The 21,449-nt window shown below is 37.9% G+C and overlaps 1 protein-coding gene across 1 annotated transcript; it reads left to right on the top strand.

The window, feature by feature from the left end:
• The first annotated feature begins 1,187 nt into the window (after positions 1-1,187).
• On the top strand, positions 1,188-21,418 carry MEIOC (meiosis specific with coiled-coil domain). The gene is made up of 9 exons (XM_045814416.2): positions 1,188-1,242; positions 5,704-5,853; positions 6,023-6,621; positions 9,821-9,978; positions 12,783-12,887; positions 13,811-15,683; positions 16,273-16,407; positions 20,034-20,214; positions 20,641-21,418. Exons 1-9 carry the CDS (start codon positions 1,188-1,190, stop codon positions 20,868-20,870), a joined length of 3,486 nt encoding a protein of 1,161 aa, XP_045670372.1. The 3' UTR covers positions 20,871-21,418.
• Positions 21,419-21,449: the final 31 nt, after the last annotated feature.

Here is a 21,449-nt window from a genome sequence, read left to right as displayed (position 1 = left end):
CATAAATTAAAACTCTGGATCTTAATTTTTTTTAAGAAGCTGTTTTCTGGTCCATTGTGCAAGAAGACTGTTGATTATATAGTCTGGGGATCCCTCAAATTCAGGAGAAATTTAAAGGCCTAAACGAAAGACAACTTTAAAAGATGTTTTTTTCTTTTTTTTTAAGATTTTATTTATTTATTTATTTATTTATTTGACAGAGATAGAGACAGCCAGCGAGAGAGGGAACACAAGCAGGGGGAGTGGGAGAGGAAGAAGCAGGCTCATAGCGGAGGAGCCTGATGTGGGGCTCGAACCCAGAACGCTGGGATCACGTCCTGAGCCGAAGGCAGACGCTTAACCGCTGTGCCACCCAGGCGCCCCTAAAAGATGTTTTTTTCTGGTGGCACTCTTCTATGAACCTTTTCTAACATCTGGTTCCAATCAAACATTCAGAAATAGAAACTCAGTTTTGGAGGGCAGTGAAACAGAGATATTCAGAACTTTTCATTTTATAGTGAAAACCCTAGTTCAATGTCAATTCATCAGTTTAAATATCAAATATACACTCTATTCTATTCAAGAAATAAAGTTATACAAAGAAAAAGATCAAAATATAAAAAAGATGAGAAAAAATATTATCTTTGAAGGGATGGAAGAGTTTGCCATAGGAAATGCACATTAATATTATATTTGATCAATATTAATCAACTCAAGAATCTCCCCACACCCCAAGAAGAAACATTCATCCAGCAAAGGTAAATGCATGAATTTTTCAGGGTCTCATCTCAAGCTAAGTGGAAACCTACAAGTTTCCTGGAACACAGATTCACAGAGAGTGACCTAGAACCTCATCCAACCAGAAAGGTTAAAGCAGAAACAAGCTCACTTCCTACCTAGCCAAAAAAAAAAAGGAAAGAAAGAAAGAAAGAAAGAAAGAAAGAAAGAAAGAAAGAAAGAAAGAGAAAAATAAGCTGTAAATATAAGAAAAAAATAATAAATAAATAAAGAAGCTGTAAATATAATGCTAGAGAGCCAGAAAAACACTAATTTGAGTACTGAAAAAAAGGATGTTTCAAACAGCTCTAAGAAAGAACATTTTGTAAGGCTTTTGTCAACCTTTTTAAAAGAAAAAAGATAAGCGATTCAGCCAGGAAAATAGTTTTTTGGGAAAGAGCAGAAAAACTGCAATTCAGGACAAGCAAACTATGGCCAACCACAGGCAAGTCCTGGCAACAAAGTGGGAGAGGTCCTTCTACAGAGGTAAGGAAGAAGTTTGGAGGGATTGGTTTTGTTTTGTCTTTTTAAGTTTTTATTTATTTGAGAGAGAGAGAGAGCACAAACAAGGGGAGGGGCAGAAGGAGAGGGAGAAGCAGATTCCTCACTGAGTGCAGAGCCCATCGTAGGGCTTAATCCCAGGACCCCAGATCATGACCTCAGCCAAAGACAGTTAACTGACTGAGCCACCCAGGCACCCAGTTGGGAGGTATATCTTGAACAAAAGTTCATTGGAGGAAAATGAGTGTTCCAAGTGGTGGCAGCTTCTCATTGGCTGCAGGTGGGGGCAGCTTGCTGTTGCTGGGCTGAGAGGAAATCTTCCTTGCTGCTGGATTAGGCAAGCCAGGAAGAGTGGTAGTACAGGTGTGAAAGCCTTCCCTTCATGTTTTCCCAACTCCAATTTTGAGTTAAATTTCCTTAATACATTTCCGCTCTTCCAACAACCTCTAAATTGAGAAACCATATATGGACGTCCAGTTAATTTCAGAAGGTATAATTAAGATAATTTAATCCCTCAAGTCAGAGAAGCCTAGAAAGAATTGCATGGCTTGAACTGAGATAGGTTTGCAGCCCATTTAAGTTGTTGGACCACTAGTCCATTATGAAACTGGAAAAGCAATTCATTTAATATAGATGTGAGCATATACAATAATCCTGTAGTGATTTAATTATATACTGACTTGGAATTATATGATTGCTTTCTATGAAGAGTTAATTCATCAGAGTTTTCTCTGGCATTGAGATTGTGCCCCTGATACACTTTGAACTTTCAAAAATACGTATTTTATTTGAACTTGAAGTTTTAGTTGCAAGAATAATGAAATCCTATTTATTTTTTCATACAAAACATTTCTAGGGGGCAGGCTGACTTTTTTCAATGAAACTGATTATTTTTGTTACAAAACAAAATGTGTAAACATTTATAAAAGTATAAAAAGGGCTTCGCTAATGTAACTGAATTGTACATTGTCTTCCAGAGTTGCAAAATAAAAAAAAAACCTAACCTTATATATTTTGGAGAAGTGTGCATTCTGCACTAATTCTTAAGGATGGAATAGGTTTAAATTGTTCTGAGTTATATCAAAGAATTTTTTTAAAGATTTTATTTACTTGAGAGAGAGAGAGAGCACAAGCTGTAGGAGAAAAAGAGGAAGAAGCAGGCTATCCACTGAGCAGAAAGCCTGATGCAGGGCTCAATCCCAGGATGCTAAGATCATGTCCTGAGCTGAAAGAAGACGCTTAACCACCCAGGCACCCCTCAAAGAATGTTCTTAACTACTTTCAAAAGTCCAATCATAAATTCAGATTCACTTAAATATTGGCAAAATAACAAAGAAAAAAATGAGTTTGTTATTTGAGGGCACCATCATTCTGAGATGGACCAAGGTTACTGAAATGTGATCAATCTTATGACATCAAACTCTTTTATGTTTGCTCCTATATAGGAATAGTCAATAAATGGAGAAAGAAGGTCACGATTTCCCAAAAATCTTTTAAATTCAGATGAAGGCAAAGAATACATAAAACAATTATGTACTTCTAACTCTGTCTCATTTTTTACTTATTTATTTATTTATTTTTGAAGATTTTATTTTTTTATTTGACAGAGAGCAAGAGAGCACAAGCAGGGGGAGCAGCAGAGGGAGAGGGAGAAGCAGGCTCCTCACTGAGCAGGAAGCCTGGTGTAGGGCTCGATCTCAGGACCTTCAACCGCCTAAGCAACCCAGGTGCCCCATCCTTCTCATTTTTTAAAAGACTCCATTTATTTATTTTAGAGAGAGAGAGAGAGAGAGCAAGCATAGGGAGAGCAGAGTGAGGGACAAGCAATCATTGCACTGAGCACAGAGCCTGATGCAGGGCTTGATCTCCAGACCCTGAGCCAAAACCAAGAGTTGGACGCTTAACTGACTGAGCCACCCAGGAACCCCTCTTGTTTGTTTGTTTGTTTGTTTGTTTGAGAGAGAGAGAGAGAGAGAGCACGTGCATGCGCAATCCCAGGGTGGGGAGTGGGTTGGGAAGGGGGAGAGAGAGAGAGAATCTCAAGCAACTACTCGAGGAACACAGAGCACTACACAGGGCTTGATCTCACCGCCTGAGATCATGACCTGAGCAGAAATCAACAGTTAGACACTCAACCAACTGGGCCACCCAGGTGCCCCATAACTCCTTCTCATTTTAATAAATGTGAGGTCTGTGTATATCTTTGGGTAACATTGTGAAATCAATCCCCCGCCCCAACATACACATTCAAAATGAGATCTTCCAAAAAAGAAATAAAAGAGCTGAAAGAAAGAGCTACCTACATACAAAACACTTGCCCTGCTCCATGACCGAAGTGTTCCCTTTAGCAATGTGTTCACTTGAGTTCAATGGAGTGTTAAATTTTCCTATAACCTTCATTTCCAAAACTAGCTATACCAATACCAAACAAGATGGTACAATCTTAAAAAATGAGCAAAGGACTTGAATAGATATTTCTCCATAGAAAATATACAAATGGTCAATAAGCATATGAAGAGATGCCTCACATCATTAGTCATAGGGAAATGCAAATCAAAACTACAATGAGACACTGCATCACACCCTCTCTAATGGCTACTAAAAAAAAAAAAAAGGAAAACAACAAGTGGAGAAATTGGAACCATGGTGCATTGCTGATGGGACTATAAATGGTGCAGCTGCTGTGGCAAACAGTCTGGTGTTCCTCAAAATGTTAAACAGAATTACCATTTGATGCATTCCACTCTAAGGTATATACCCAAAAGAATAAAAAAAAAAAAAAAGAAATCCGATACTTGTACACTAATGTTCAGAGCAGCATTATTCACAATAGCGAAAAAGTGAAAACATCCCAAGTGTCCATCAACTGATAAATAGATGAACAAAATGTGGTATACACGTACAGCGGAATTATTCAGCCAAGAAAAGGAATGAAGTTCTGACACATGCAACAATATTGATGAACCTTGACATTGCTAATGAATAAGACAGTCACAAAGGGACAAATATTTTATGACTCCACTTATGTGAGGTACCTAGAATAGGCAAAATCTTAGTGACAGAAATTAGAATTGAGGTTATCAGCGGGTGGGGGAGAGGAAATAGGGAGCTACTGTTTATTGAGTACAGAGTTTCTGTTTGAGATAATGATAATTATCCGGAAATGGACAGTAGTGATGGTTGCACAACATGATGAATGTACTTAATCCTACTTAACTGTATACTTGAAAATGACTAAAATGGTAAATTTTATGTATATCTTCCTAAAACAAAAAGATACATAAGAGGATTCACACTTTTTCAAAATTCTTTTGGGTACAATGAGGGAGGGAAGAGGGTACAGAACTCCGTCAAGCAAGGGGAGAATGAGCTCCACATCAACAACTTTAAGGGTGAAGTAGGGAAAGAAATGTCGTTGGTACAGCCCCCTCACCTGGTCAGCTTTCTTAAATCAAAGCTGGGTAGAGATCCAAAGTAACTCTCGGGACAGTATGGGCCAATAAAACTTGTCCCCCTAAACTATCTCTATTTGCTTCTGAATTAAAAGAACATCTTCCGCTTTATTGAGCGCTTCTCAAGTTTTAATTTTAAACACAAACGTCTTAAAGGCGTTTGCAGCGTTTATGATTCTGATCTTCAATATTTCAATGCCCACAACACTAAGCATTTCTCTGAGACTATCGTATCTCCAAACGGGACTGCCCATGTAAATGGCTTGTCTGGTGCAGGTCAGCGTGAACTTTGTTCAAGACTTATATTAACACCAAAACGCCTTCACCCTCATTGTGGGCTGGGGCCTAGAACAGAGGGCGGCTCTCCCTAGGAAGGGGGCGTCCCAACAACACCCCCACTCCATAACCGGTTCCTCACCTTCCATAAATGAGCACGTCTATTATTCTCTCGGCCGCTCCAAAGGATTCTGGGAGTTAGGGGAGGGACGAAGGGACAAAAATGAAATGCACAAGGTGCGCAACGATAGGTTTAGGATTATCAGCCAGTTGCCGAGCGACTTCTCATATCTTCCGACCACTTCCATCACTTCTCCCATCCGGTAGGCCTGTGCTCCTTCCCCACCTTCCACGCCCCGCCCCTCGGCTGCCATATTGGCCAATTGTCGGGCAGCTGCTTGCCAGTCAGGGCCAATCCCGAACAGGCTTACTTTGAGCGGGAAAGGCTCAGAAGCTGCGGAAGAGCGAGGTCAGCTAACGGCCCCTTCTTGGCCTTGTCTCTGGGGGGTAACAGGCCCTGGAGGTGGTTGCCTATTGGTTGGGCAGCGGGCCAATGAGGAGGTGCGAAGCGGGGGGCGGGCCTCACACGAGGGGGTGGGGTGGGGTGGGGCGGGGCGGTCCGGTGCGGGGTCGCGTGCCGGGTCGCGAGCCAGGGGTAGGCAATGTAACGGCCTCTCCCCCCGCCCCTCCCTCCCCGCTCCGGCCCCCCCATCCGCAGACCGGCTCCAGGCAGAGCCCGGGGCGGCGGCGGCAGCGGCGGCGGCGGCGGTGGGGTGCGGGCTGAGGGAGCCGGGCCTCGACGCCCCCCCTCACCCCCGTACCCCAGGAGCTGTACCTAGTCCAGGAGGGGCTGGGGGGCCCTATGGAGGTGAGAGGCGGAGACACCTGCCCGCCCCCTCACCCCCCAGGCCTGAGGGAGGGACTTGAGGTAACCGGTGGGGACGGTCAGGGTCCGGGAGGCGGCCGGACTTGGAGGATGGCGACGGTGAGGAGCAGCAGAGGAGCGGGCGGGTCCCCAGACGCGGATCTCTGAGGAGGCCGCGGCCGGGCGGGAGAGGGCAGGTCGCCGGGGAGAAGCCCCGACGGGGCACCCGGGCCGCGGGGCGGGGGCGGGCAGGGGGCGCGGCGGCCGGCGGGCCCGGGCTTGGGGGGCGCGGCGCGGGCTGACAGGACGGCCCGGCCCGGCTGCAGTGGCCGCGACGCCCGGGCTGCCGCCGCCTCCTTCACGTCGGGCGGCCGCGGCGCTGAGGCCCGTCAGGGTGGCCGCGGGCCTGGGCCTGTCAGGGCCGTCGAGGGCCGCGCCTTGGGGGTCAGCCCGCAGATGGCCCGAAGGCAGAGAGGGAAGCCCGGGGACGGAAGCGCGGGTCCCGGGATCGGTGTCCTCGGAGCGGATTCCGAGTTGAGTTGCGCCAACAGCGGCGGGGCAACAGCCGTCCGCCGTTCCGGCGCTGGCTCTGCACTGCGTGATGCCTCTCCCGCTTCCTACCCCTGTCTCGTGCAGCCCAAGGTAGCGTTCCGTGGAGGTGCGAATCGCTGCTGGAACCTCGGTGCCGACCCCAGCAGTAGACTAACGGATGTGTTCAACAGCGTGATGCTGACTGGCTCCACTTCCTTCTATGATTGCTACAAATCGCAGGTCCATCTTTTGTCCGAGGATTTTTTTTTCGAAATCAAAGTCGTTTCCCCGAGCCCATTCACTTAGACATTTAAAATGCTCCAAGTTTAGGACCAGAAAGCCAGTAACATTTTCTTTCTTTCTTCCTTTTCTTTCTTTTCCTTTCTTTCTTTCAGCCAGTCACATTTTCAGTAGAATCTGCACAATACATATTTTGCTTTGAAAACAAGAAAGATTTTTCATTGATTCTTGTTATCATTTTGTCCTCAATGTAACGAGACCAGAAATGTAAGAAAATCCCTATTTCCTTAGTAAGACCATAAAATAGTTTTTCCTTCAAGCATTTATTGCGAGTCAGCACAAACATACTTTTGATCATTTAAAGGTTAAAATTTTCTGTACGCCTTCATTTTCTGGCCTTAACAGTGTCTTAGATTACATGCTGCCTTTTACCTCACCTAAAACATTTAGTTTTATTAATCATATTAAATTAGGCTTAGGGTAGTGTAAGTCATTTTCATTTGAAATTATTTAACCAGGACATCAGTGTTGATATTGTTATACTTTGAATTATAACAATATCCCTAAATAAATAATCTTATTTAATCCGCACTACAACTTTGTATAGTATTACATCCAGTGTACAGACTGAGAAACTGAGGCTCAGAGAGCTTGATTCATGCTTTGACAAAGCCCAAGCGGAACACAGGTCTTTTCACTGCCAAGACCAGCATTCCACTGTTCTCTATAATGTTTATACAGCTCCTAAAATTTACTTGGATTTAATTTCAATCAATTAACTATAGCAAGGATATAAGTGATACATTCTGCAGTTATTTAGACTGATTAATATGCCAACCCAAGCAGTTGCATATTTCATTCCCATAAATGCTTTAACTGAAAAGGATCCAGATATTTAAAGTATAATTATGTTTGAATCAACCACGTTACTTTAGCTGTTTCTTTTACCTTAGAATACAAAATTGAAATCAATCTTATAAAAGGAGTTAATTTTTCTAATCCTCAAATCTTACTTTAAAATGTAAAACGAACTTGAAAGAATACTCCTAAAATACAGTTAGTTTCAATACTGTATATCTTGTTTGATATTGCATAATCTGAAAATACTTCTTTTAACTCACTATCTCAAAAAGATGAACAATTAACTTATATCGCTTTGGATGTTTCACACCTAAAAGAAAGTTAAGGTGGGCCTATGATAAAAACTTCAGAACTAAAGGGATAAAATTATGAAAGGTTCTAAAGATAAAAACCTTTGTAAAAGTTATTGCTAACTAAGAAATTCTGGAAAAGTATTTTTTAGCGACACACTTAGCAAAATTACTTTGGTACCTAGGCTTCTGCAGCTTCAGAATAGTCAGCATGATATATAGAAATAAGACAATAATAATGTGTAGTTTTCAAATAGTAGTCATAACCAGAATTTAAACAAATGGTTGTAAAATATTTGAGATTCTTAAAGATGGGTGGTTGGAAGAGATTTTCATATTTTTTGTTACAGTATAAACTCTTATGTGTTTAAAGAGTTGTATTTTAATTATGTCTGATGAGCAAAAATTTAAGAATACTTGAATTTAAGTATGTCTTCTCTCTTTATATAAATTTTAAGAGTATAAAAGCAATTGGAAAATTTTTTCAGTCAGGATTATATTTTCTCTGTATTTATGAGAAAATACCATTTCTACTATGTCTGGATATTTATAGTTAATACATCTCAGGTTTCATTTGGAGAGTTAAAAATTGTGAATCTATGCTTTCAGACTTCTTTAAAGAAGCATTTTCTAGAATAAAATACATCTAAGTTTAATCTTTATTATTTGTTAAATTCATTCTATTTTATGTATCTAAAATATTTTCACTGAACATCAGTCCCTTTGGAAGAGACAATATTTTATTTTTTTTAAAGATTCCATTTATTTATTTGACACAGAGAGAGAGAGAGAGAGCGAAAACACGGGGGGGGGGGGCGGCAGGCAGAAGGAGGGGGAGAAACAGGCTCCCCGCTGAGCAAGGAGTCCGATGCAGGGCTAGATCCCAGAACCCTGGGATCATGACCTGAGCCAAAGGCAGACGCTTAAGCAACTGAGCCACCCAGGTGCCCCATGAGGCAGTATTTTTTTTTTTAAGATTTTATTTATTTATTTGACAGAGAGAGACAGCCAGCGAGAGAGGGAACACAAGCAGGGGGAGTGGGAGAGGAAGAAGCAGGCTCCCAGCGGAGGAGCCCGATGTGGGACTCGATCCCAGAACACCGGGATCAGGCCCTGAGCCGAAGGCAGATGCTTAAGGACTGAGCCACCCAGGCGCCCCAGTATTTTAAATCAATAAAATCTTAAAATTCAAATTTTTTACCTTGTTTATTCAAAGTTCATTATAGAAGTAGTCACAAAAAAGAAAAATGAGCTTGTATTTTTCTTCTAATTGTAGTAATAGCTTTTAAATTTCTAAAGAGATCATAAAATTTTATGTATCACGTCATTTTTATAATATCTCTTGGAAATAGAAACTAGGCTGAAAATTGAAGACATTATTTAAAAGGTCCTACAATAGGAGAAAGGCCTTGAGTTTGGGTTTAGTTTTGTACCTATCAGCTCAGTAACCTGCAGCCTCAGTTTCCCTTTTTTAAAAATAGAGTGCTCATGTCACAAGGTTGAATGAATGTTATGTGGAATTTCTTAGAAAATTCTATATAAATAAATGACATTCACTTTTTTCACAGATTGGGGGCATTAAGACTGAATTTTGTAAATGATTTCTTGAAAATAATACTGCTAGTGTCCACACAAGGCTCATCTGTTCAGAAGAGTTAAAAGTGCAGTATTTGTAGGTGTTTCATACCAGGGATAAGCAACAAGTACAGATCAGATCCGCTGAGTGCCTGATTGTGTAAATAAAATCTTATTGGAACACAGCTATGCCCTTTACATATTGTCTGTTCTTTGGTGCTAGAATAGCAGAGCCGAGGAGTTTCAACAGAAACCTTAACAGCTAGGAAACCCTAAAATATTTATTATCTGCCCCTTTACAGAAAAAATTCCCCAACTCCTAGTAGAAAACAAGCTTAAGTGGCTAAATCTAGATTTTAAGTGTTCCAGCTCTTACACATGTGTTATTTCCTCTAATTTATTATTTCACTAATATTCTGTAATAAGTGTAATTTTGATGTGTCTGATATGCAAACATGCCTTTAAAATTTCAGAGTGAAGACAGTGTTGACCTAAGGCAGACCTATACTCCACTTTCTTCTTCAACAGAATATTCAAGTTCTGTAGATTCTTCACTTTTCTATGCACCATGGTCTACTTATGGAGATGATATTAAACAGCCTTCTAATTCTCAGATCAATGTAAAGAACAGGTAAATTAATAAATCAGATTTTTCAGCTCTTTGTTCCCTATATCAGCATTTTAGTGTCATGGCATTACAATTCTATGTTTATTAAACTTTTAGAAACCCTAAACTGGGCAGTTATGTGTAAATAATTTTTAGCTCATGACTTTTTTTATTCATTAGAGGCAGCCTTAGTGAGTAAATCTTAAATTCCTCTTTCTAAGGATAACTTATATAAATGAGTTATAATTTTTGATCTATTTTTTTCATCCAGTTCAAAACTTTCAGTAATTATTTCCTTCACAGGTATACAACAACCAGGATTTTATAAAATATAAGATACTTTTAGTTATTTTTCAATTCCATTATTATTAAAGGCCTACTCTATGCCAGATCTCTCCTACTGGGTATACTAGAATTAACATGGCAAATATTATCCCTACCTTTATAGATCTTACAGTAATGATGATGATGATGATGATGATGACTTGCTGGGTACAAGTATAGTGAGGTTTACAAAAGGAAGTATAGGATATTATGGGAGCCTGTTGCATAGAGAAACCTAAGGGAGTACCATCTACCTTTATTTTAATTATATATAAGGGAGCAGTTGATAGAGGTTGATACATCTTTTGTTTAATTGGAAAATAATTATTTAAAAAATCTTATGTGTTTTTTTTTTTTTTTAAAGTAAATTCTGTGCCCAGTGTGGGGCTCAAACTCAGGACCCTGAGAGCCAAGAGCCACATGCTTCACCGACGGAGCCAGCCAGGCTCCCCAGTTTTTAATATTTTTTAATTAATAAAATTTTGAAGTGGCTTAATTGGTAGAGCATGCGACTCTTGATCTCAGGGTTGTGAGTTCAAGCCTCATGCTGGGTGTAGAGATCACTTTTTATTTTTATTTATTTTATTTTATTTTTTTTAAGATTTTATTTATTTATTTGACAGAGATAGAGACAGCCAGCGAGAGAGGGAACACAAGCAGGGGGAGTGGGAGAGGAAGAAGCAGGCTCACAGCGGAGGAGCCCAATGTGGGACTCAATCCCAGAACGCCGGGATCAGGCCCTGAGCCGAAGGCAGATGCTTAACCGCTGTGCCACCCAGGTGCCCCATAGAGATCACTTTTTAAAAAAAGATTTGTTTATTTATCTATTAGAGACATGTAGCACAAGTGGGAGGGGAAGTGGGAGAGGGAGAGAATCTTAAGTTGGCTCCACGCTCTGAGCCCCATCATGGGGCTTAGATTTCACCACCCTGAGATCACTACCTGAGCTGAAACCTAACCCACTGCGTCACCCAGGTGCCCCTAGCAATTACTTAAAAAAAATTTTTTTTAATGTTAAAAATTCGAAAATTTTGAGGCACCTGGGTGGCTCAGTTGTTAAGCGTCTGCCTTCAGCTCAGGGTGTGATCCCAGCATCCTGGGATCGAGCCCCACATCAGGCTCCTCCACTGGGAGCCTGCTTCTTCCTCTCCCACTCCCCCTGCTTGTGTTCCCTCTCTCGCTGGCTAGCTGTCTCTCTCTGTCAAATAAATAAATAAAATCTTAAAAAAAATTTGAAAATTTTGGTTAAGTTCTATAAATTAGTGATTTTATTAGAAAGACTAATATATACTTCTACAAAAATATTTTTAAGTTGATCTATGTTCATTGAAAAAATTCAGACATTATAGAAATATACAAAACAAAGCAGTTCACCTTAACCTTTAACACTTCCCAATAACAACTATTAATAGTTTAGTATATATTACATTGAATTTTTTTAGATATATACTAATATATTATTATTATCCAAAAAACTTTACAAATTGAATCTTTTTGAAATAACACAACATAGTGGAAAAACTATTAGACTCGTAGGCAGACCACTTGTTCAGCAAGTGTACAGTTTGGCAAATCATATACACTAGCAAAATACAAGTTTCTTAAAAATCTCAAATGCTCATTCTTCAAAGCTTAATGATTACTAATACCTGCCCATCTATGTTATGAAGATCAACGAAATGTTTGAGTGTTATGCAAATATAAGGTATTTTTATTTCTGAAATGTCCTAATACTATGAAATGTTAGAAATAAAATATGGGAAAATAAGAAGTTACAACCTAAAGCAACATATTACTTCTAGGAACAAATTACTTTAAATACATAGGAGGTAAAAAGGCACTAATTTTTTATCTCCTTGTGGTTTTTACATTTTGTATTATTTAGACAGTGTTAGTCACAAGGTATGATTTCAGGTACATGGAGCTCCAGTTACTTTCGTAAGGATTTGGGATAGCCCACAAATCTGTTACATTTAAGGGACAACTGCAATATTGGTGTGGTATGTAGGATGACCATATCACATTTCACTTTTTAAATCCCAACATTTGGTCTAAAGAGTCACAAAAATAGAGCAGCAGATTCATATGGTTTTCAAATCACAAATGAAGAAATTGAGCAAGTGTTGATGGAATAATGTATAATGGGACCAGATATTCTTTTAAAAGCAGCCATGGTGCCAAGCCTGTCTAAAACATCATAGGTCAGAGATTTATATCTTGGAACCTAAAATGACTAGCATGTGTTTTGGAGAAATAAGAGTTAAGCATACATCGTGAACTAGACATGGGATTTGAAATGAAGGAGAAACACTTACGTAGCATAGGTACTATGCTAAAGTGGAAAATATTCTTGAGTTCCTGTTCCCTCTTTATTTGAAATGATGGTATAAATCCAATCCAAATATTTTATAGAAAAACAATGGTATAAGTCTGGAAATAGAAATCAATATATTGTATTTCAGTATGAGGAAAAGAATTTACATGTGATATTCATTTATTTTTAGGATTCAAACGGAAAGAAATGACTATGGCAGTGAAACAGACTTATATGGACTTGTGTCTAATATTTTGGAAGAACAAGATAAGTCACAGCCATATTTTGCTGAGGGGTTAGTATATTATATAAGCCATATGGTATATAGTAAGTTTTTAAATTCATATATACTAGACTACTGTATTTATTAGCTTTTATTTTTACTTAATAAAGGATCATCTGACAATAGACATCTTAATTCACATATTTGTTTCTAGCATCCTTGATTTTGCTGAGGTACTTGCCATACAATTGGAAGTTTCAAACTAGAGTTTAATTTGCTATTAAGAACTTTCATTTGGAAAATTATTCTTGCATAATTCAGAGCTATTTCCCTCGAGTTTATGAGCTAAAGTTTGGCTTAAAGGGTATAAATTCCAAAGAGCTTTTATAGATATATCCCAAAGAATAAAACTATCATTACTGCTATGCAGAAATATGTATGGACTTTATTCATATGGTAAAAATTTTTTAAATACACTTTGTTTTTTGGAGTGTGGAAGCCATATTACCCAAATGCCCTATTTCATAGATAGGGAAATATGCAGCACACGTGTAACCAATTAAAATATTTTAATTTCAGTAATAGTTTCAGCAAAGTACATCTTTTTCATTTAAAAAATTGCAGTCAACAACATCTTTGTATTATGTAATAACCTAATTAAAGAAAAAACTTATCTTGTTTTCTGCTTACTATAGATAAATAGTTCATGCAAGATCATGCAGTCACCAGCCTCGGGCCTTAGTTAATGCCTCTTGGGAAAGTATACTGTAGACATATTAAGATTAAAATGCATATTTATGTAGCATGTGACACATTTCAAGCGATAGAAAATTATTTGGTTGTAATAGTAGTTTATAAGGCAAAATTAGAAAGGATTAGATAGATAATGGGGCAGTGAGGCGATATAAATGTTTTGAAAACCTATCCTACCTTCTTCACTAAGGAAATAGTCATTTAAAACCTAAGTTGTAATTAAATATATTTACTTGTTCTAGGACCTGCTCCTCCAATTTAAAGTCAGTTTGGCCAATGAACACAAGCAGATTTGCAGATCACCATGACCTCTTAACAGAAACCAAAAGGCCAATAGATACAGCCATCTCTCAGCAAGCTTTTTATAGTGGTGAATCTGTGTCAGCAGTGGAAAAGCAATACCTGCATAATAGTAATCTAACACCACAACAAAAAATAGATGAACTTTATCATGGATTTACTGGTTTAGACCTTGAAGAACAATGGATGTACCCCTCACGAAGTGATCATTCTAACTGTTACAATATCCAGACAAATGATACAGCTAAGACAACATTCCAAGATTATCCATTTATCAAAAACTGTTTTACATCACAAACTGGTCTGTCTGACATCATGAAAGAATCAGGAGTTGATACTTACCCTTACGGAAGAGAGAAAATATGTGCAAAAGGTCTTGAAGCACCATTGCAGCAGAAAAGGGCAGAGATGTTTCTTTCTCAATTTAACAGATACAATGAAAATGCAGATTATTGTAGATACCCAGAATATGTTCATCCTAATAAGGCTAAGCTTAATAAGTGTTCAAATTTTAGTGTCCAAGATAGTAAAAAATTAGCCAATGGCACACCTGAAACACCAACTGTAGAAGCAGACACTTACACAAAGTTATTTCAAGTTAAACCAGCAAATCAGAAAAAAATGGAGGAGACAATACCTGACCAGCAGAATTTCACATTTCCAAAAACCACACCACATCTGACAGAAAAGCAGTTTGCAAAGGAAGCAGCATTCACTGCTGATTTTGGCTTAAAATCAGAATTTGGATTAAAACCTCACACAGCTTGTCCAGCTAATAATGATTTTGCTAATGTCGCAGAAAAACAACAGTTTACTAAACCTGATCCCCCAAATTCTGAGTATTTTAAATCCTTGAATTTATTATCAAACTCAGCAACATCTTCAGGAGGTATCAACTTAAACAGACCAACTTGGATCAATGTCCAAACAAAAAATAACACTCCTATTCCTTATCGGAATCAAGGTAACTTGATGAAATTAAATAGTCACTTAAGTGTAGCTTCAAAAGGTTCTAACCGTTCTTCAGATTTCCCCCAACTGTCATCCACAAATTTAACCCCAAATAGCAGTTTATTTCAGAAGTATTGCCAAGAAAACCCTTCAGCATTTTCTAGTTTTGATTTCAGTTACAATGGTGCAGAAAGAATTCAATCTGTCAATCACATGGAAGGACTGACAAAGACTGGAGAAGAAAATCTCTTTGAATCAGTTACTGATAAAAAAATAAAGCAACCAAATGGATTTTGTGATAACTATTCAGCTCAGCAGTATGGGATCATTGAAAATGTAAACAAACATAATTTTCAAGCTAAGCCTCAGAGTGGACATTATGATCCTGAGGAAGGTCCAAAGCATTTAGACGGCTTATCGCAAAATACATATCAAGATCTGTTGGAGTCACAGGGTCATTTTAATAGCCACAGACAGGGAAGTGGAGACAACAATATTAATAGCCGTGTGAATCGCACACAGACGTCATGCTTTCCTAATAATTATATGATGGGAGATTTAAGGCATAATCAGAGTTTTCAACCACTTGGTTCAAATGGGTTTCCCCTAAGATCCACTCACCCATTTGGCCATTCAGTTGTTCCACTGTTGGATTCTTATGATTTGTTTTCTTATGATGACTTAAGCCATTTATACCCTTATTTTAATGATATGATGTATGGTGATAATTCCTTTTCTGGTTTCGTGCCAACTTTTGGATTTCAAAGACCAATTAAAACCCGTAGTGGACCAGCCAGTGAACTTCATATTCGACTAGAAGAGTGCTATGAACAATGGAGAGCATTAGAAAAGGAGAGAAAAAAGGTAACACAAAGCTATCCATTCAGGAGTAATTTAGGATGTTCCCTTTGCCTATCTTCATTGTTTGTTAGAGTAGTTTAAGAGTACTCGCCTTATTTCTAAGCTGAATTCTTCTATAATGTATATTATTTAAGTCCATGACTATAAGGAATTAATTAGATAATTGAAGCTTGAAGCTTAAAAAAATCATTATTTATGTAAAGTTTATTTTGCCTATGAAGTAGACTTTTTCCTTAATGGCTTAAAAGTTTACTTCTTTTGGGGTGACTGCCTGGCTCAGTTGGAAGAGTGTGCGACTTTTGATCTGGGGGTTGTGAGTTTGAGCCCCACGCTGGGTATAGAGACTACTTAAAAATAAAATCCTTTTTTTAAAAAAAGTTCTTTTAATTATTAAACTGTTGGAGCTTTCCGGTATTTTCTATGTATTAAATATGATAGAAAAATATGGTGGTTTGTATTTGTTGCCTTTTGAAACTGAAACCATTTTAAAGGAGTGATTTTTAATATATTTCTTAGGCCTAGGAGAAATGTTATTCAGTATTGAATCATATTTAGAAGATTCGGCATCTAAAAGTTATATAAATTTTTACAGACTGAATTGGCCCTGGCCAAGAATTACCCAGGAAAAAAAGTATCCAGTACTAACAACACTCCAATTCCAAGGCTGACCTCCAACCCATCTCGAGTTGATCGCTTAATTGTGGATGAACTTCGGGAACAAGCCAGAGTAAGCTGTAAAAACACCCAATAATGGATTTTTTTAATTGTTTGATTAAATTTTAAAACTAGTCAGAGTTCTGAAGAATTTTTAAATCAATTTATGCATAACTCTCTGAAATATATTCTTTTCCATGTTTGGTCCTAGAACTATGATCAATATTTAGGGAAGGGGAAATAGCACCCCCTTAATAATTTTATTTATATATTTTTTAAGATTTCATTTATTTATTTGACAGAGAGAGAGCACAAGTGGGGTGAGGGGCAGAGGAAGAGGGAGAAGCAGGCTTCCCACTGAGTAAGGAGCCCAACACAGGGCTCAATCCCAAGACCCTGGGATCATAACCTGAGCTGAAGGCAGACGCTTAAGGACTGAGCCACCCAGGTGCCCCCCCCCCAGCCCTTTATCATTTTAAAAGTAGGTTTAGTAACTTAAATGGTTCCTCTTTAAGAAATTCAAATTAAGGGGCACCTGGGCTGTTCATTCAGTTAAGCGTCTGCCTTCCACTCGGGTCATGATCCCAGGGTCCTGGGATCGAGCCCCGAGTTGGGCTCCCTGCTCTGTGAGGAGCCTGCTTCAGCCTCTCCCTCTGCCTGCCTCTCCCCCTGCTTGTGCTCTCTTCTCTCTCCCTCTGTCAAATAAGTAAAATCTTAGAAAAAAACACAAAAAAACCCAAAGTAACATAGAGCTAATCCTCAATAGAATCTTAAAGCAAAAATAATTTTGAATATTATTTATAAAGAAAGCCCCATTTCTTAGACACAAATATTTGTTTTCTAGCTTGATGAGCAAACTGTGCTTGCATTATACAAAATGGTAAATGAACAGGTAATTACTGTATTTCATTTTTTTTTATTTTATTATTTTTTTTTAAAGATTTTTTATTATGTTAGTCACCATACAGTACATCCCCGGTTTCCGATGTAAGGCTCGATGATTCATTAGTTGTGTATAACACCCAGTGCACCATGCTGTATTTCATTTTCTTAACCCTGCTCTCTTGAGGTATTAAACATTAAGTATGGGGTGCCTGGGTAGCGCAGTCGTTAAAGCGTCTGCCTTCGGCTCAGGGCGTGATCCTGGCGTTCCGGGATCGAGTCCCACATCGGGCTCCTCTGCTGGGAGCCTGCTTCTTCCTTTCCCACTCCCCCTGCTTGTGTTCCCTCTCTCGCTGGCTGTCTCTGTCAAATAAATAAATAAAAAAAATCTTCAAAAAAAAATAAGTTTAAAAAAAAATAAAATAAACATTAAGTATATCCAACAAAGTATTAAATATTGATAAACTGAAAAAATACTGAAGAATATAGCTATGCATAATTTTATAAAATAGTCTTGTTTTAGAAAATTAGTATATCACTTCAAATATAAAGAATCCTGATGTTAGGTCATCTTGTAATTTAACAAATGATTATTATTCCTGTTATTTCCTTTGTAATTTCAAAATTTTCTAGAATTTAATAGAGCAGGGTGAAATTTCTCTTTTTGGACCTTACTCTCTTAAAAACTTCTACTGCTTTCCAAATAAATATAATAAAAGATTCCTGGGAGGGGCACCAGGCTGGCTCAGTTGGAGAAGTGTTTGAATCTTTTATTTTTTATGTTTTTGGTAAGATTTTATTTATTTATTTGACAGACAGAGAGACAGCCAGCAAGAGAGGGAACACAAGCAGAGGGAGGGGGAGAGGAAGAAGCAGGCTCCAGCAGAGCAGGGAGCCCTATGCGGGGCTCGATCCCAGCACCCTGGGATCACACCCTGAGCCGAAGGCAGACGCTTAACCACTGAGCCACCCAGGCACCCCGGAGGAGCATTTGACTCTTCATCTCAGAGTTGTGGGTTCAAGCCCCATGCTGGGTGTAGAGATTACTTAAAAAAAAAAAAAAAACTTAAAAAAAAAAAAAGATTCCTGGGAAAAAACATGCTGTAAAGATAGCTTGCTTCTGTGATTGAATAAAAGCCATTTTAGGAATTAGAAAAATCAACATAGCAGAGTGTTATTTTATTGAACATCAGTTTCTTGTACCTTGCTGTCTTTAAAATATAGATATAAACTACTTCAGTGGAAAAAGATTGATTTTACCTAGCTTTCAGCTGGTCAGTTGAAATTCTTTTATCAAATTTGTAAATTTGTACAATGGATTTATCAGTGGTATAGTCGGATACCAACATGGGTTACAGCCAAATGTTATGTTAATAAAAACTTCAAGAAAAAAAAAAAGAAAAAAGTTCAATCTTTCATTATTTTCTCTTAAAACTATTCCAGGTTAAAATTCCTTTTTCTTGGGGCGCCTGGGTGGCTCAGTCGTTAAGTGTCTGCCTTCGGCTCAGGGCATGATCCCAGCATTCTGGGATCGAGCCCCACATCAGGCTCCTCCACTGGGAGCCTGCTTCTTCCTCTCCCACTCCCCCTGCTTGTGTTCCCTCTCTCGCTGGCTGTCTCTCTCTGTCAAATAAGTAAATAAAATCTTAAAAAAAAAATTCCTTTTTCTCAGTAATACATGTCTAGGCAATAATATATCAAAGGACTGCAGTCTTAATAGAATTAACTTTTTCCAGATTCGCTTATGCTTCATATTAATTCAGGTTATGTTGTAAAAATTTTGTTTTATCTATATTTAGCAACATTAGACCGATGATCATAAAGGGCAAAATATTTTTACATGTACTACTTTCTAGTTTGCTGGTTTTATACAGTTCTGAAAAAAAACTTTTAAAAGCTTATTAAAAATCACCTATGCAAATTTCTTTCTTTACACTTACCATTCAAAATGATTCTTATTTTAAAAATACATAATTAGTTCACATTTAATACCTATATACTTGTGTTTTCTCCATGGACCTGAAGTGAACTCCAAAGAAACTTGATATGAGTGTGAGGTTAGAGGCATTCATTCAGTTGCTGTTAGCTTCTTAATTGAGAGATATTTTTCTACTCTCTCCAATCACTGAACACCAAGTTCTTATGTGAATTTTAAAACATTTAGCTCCCAAAGGCAATTACTGTATTTACTTGATGTTCAAATCCTAATTATTGAAAAAGTTCTCTTTCCTTATATACTATCCTTTCAAGTTTAGAATTTGAGACGTTAGGTGTATACAACTAGAAAATATACTCCTCTTACTGATATGCTGGATTAGGTATTCCTTAAAATTACCACTAGTCAGTATGATCTGAATATTTCTGATTTCCAAAAGGAGAATATTGGGAAGCCCAGAAAGTACTTGTCAAGTTCAGGATTAATCAATCTAGGATTTCTCCTTTTTAGTTTTTTTTTTCCTTTAGATTACAGTACCTCCTAAAAATGTTCTATTTGCAGGCTGTTCTCTTATTTGTCAAAAACAATCTTAGATCTTAAATTTGCACTTACTGTCACTGACATGGAAATGTTTGAATGTTCGATTTTTTTAACTGTTGCTTATTCCCCGTAACTGAATACTGAAACAAGTAGGCACAAAAGACTGACTTTACATCTTTGTTTTCCCCAGCATGGTATCAGGACACAGTAGGCATTCAGTTACTTATTAGATGAATATTATTGCCCTCATCTCTATTCTGCTTCATTGAAGACCTGTTCTTACTTAAGAGACAGGGTAGTATGGTTACATGCCTCATCAAAATTTAAAATGTTTCCCTCAGGTTGTGACTCTACTAGGCAAAATGGAACGTCTTCGAAGCTCTCCTCTTCATGCCAATATCTCTACTGCTCTTGATAGACACTTGGAGTCCATTCACATTGTACAGTCACGTAGAAAGGATGAAATTGTTAATGCTTCAAATCGGCAAAGGCAAGGAGTTCCTAGATGCCAAGATGACAGAGGTATAAGTGTTAATGCATATTCTTTTGATAAGGCAATGAGATAATTTGAATGTTGTTAAAATCAGATTCTGAGGTTAAAAGGTTGGATTTCTAAAATTTACACTTAGCTAAAGAATAAATTGGTAAATGATGCCCAAACAATTTACTCCAAAAGTACTTTGATAAACTTTGTTAATTTTACCCATGTAATTATAACTCTATCAAAGTCTGTGTTCTACCCAAAGCATAGCCACTGTCCTACAAGTCAGAAATACAGTATCAACAATTTTAAGTATTAAGTCAAATACTTTAGTCCACTCAGTCAATAGCCATCCTTCTTTTATAAAAATGTTTGATCACTTAATAGCACAACATTGGGCTTTTTAAGAGTTAAGGAATATATAAAAGGTATCTAATATGAACTGACCCTGACTGGTTTTTTTACAGATGTTTTTGCCCTTGCTTCGGCAATTAAAGAGATGTGTGTGGCTACTCGGAAAGCGCGCACTACCCTGTGGTGTGCACTGCAGATGACCTTGCCAAAAACAGCCAGTACAGCTGGCCAAACAGATGTGGAAAAGGCTTTACAAGATATAGTAAACTGTGAAGATAAAGTCCATGAAAACATAAATAGTAGCAATCCAATGAACCAGAGAGGTGAAGCAAACAAACATTAAGGAAATGCCAGCAGAAAGAAGAATAAGAAGCTGATAAGTAAATGTATCAAGACATGCTAAAAAATTTTAATGAACTTGTCAAACTTGAAAATTTCAATACATTAATTTTCTTTCAGATTTAAAGTTAATACCTTAATGAAGTCTAACTTCTATTTAAAAATCTTCTATTTGGAATGAATCAGATGTAGTTTAAAGTGAACTCAAAGGGAAAGTGGGCTACTCTAGGAGTTCCGAGTAGCCAAAAATAACAAGTTTAAGTAAATTAAATATTTCCTAACAGCTAAGATATTGCATACGCCATTCTGCAGTGCAGGTAAATGCAAATGTGAAATTGTTCTAGAAGATAAGTTTCATTTAGGTCTGCCTTAGTAAGTATAATTCCAAATAATGAATCTAAGTGACTGTAACCCAATTATGGCTACAGTCTAGTAACCGAGACAAGTTTTGATTGTGATATAAAAGTGTTTTCCCTACAAAACTGGATAATACCTAGGAAACAAAGGAAAACAAGGATGAACCCAATATTCATGTAAAAATTTAATATTTAAAATACTACCATATTTATAAATTTGAAATCTT

Source organism: Ursus americanus, chromosome 23, assembly GCF_024610735.1.
Source record: "Ursus americanus isolate L20-20 chromosome 23, mUrsAme1.1.p, whole genome shotgun sequence".
Lineage (NCBI taxonomy): Eukaryota > Metazoa > Chordata > Mammalia > Carnivora > Ursidae > Ursus > Ursus americanus.
Note: the sequence above shows the minus strand (reverse complement) of the source record. Positions and strands in the feature narration are given on the sequence as shown.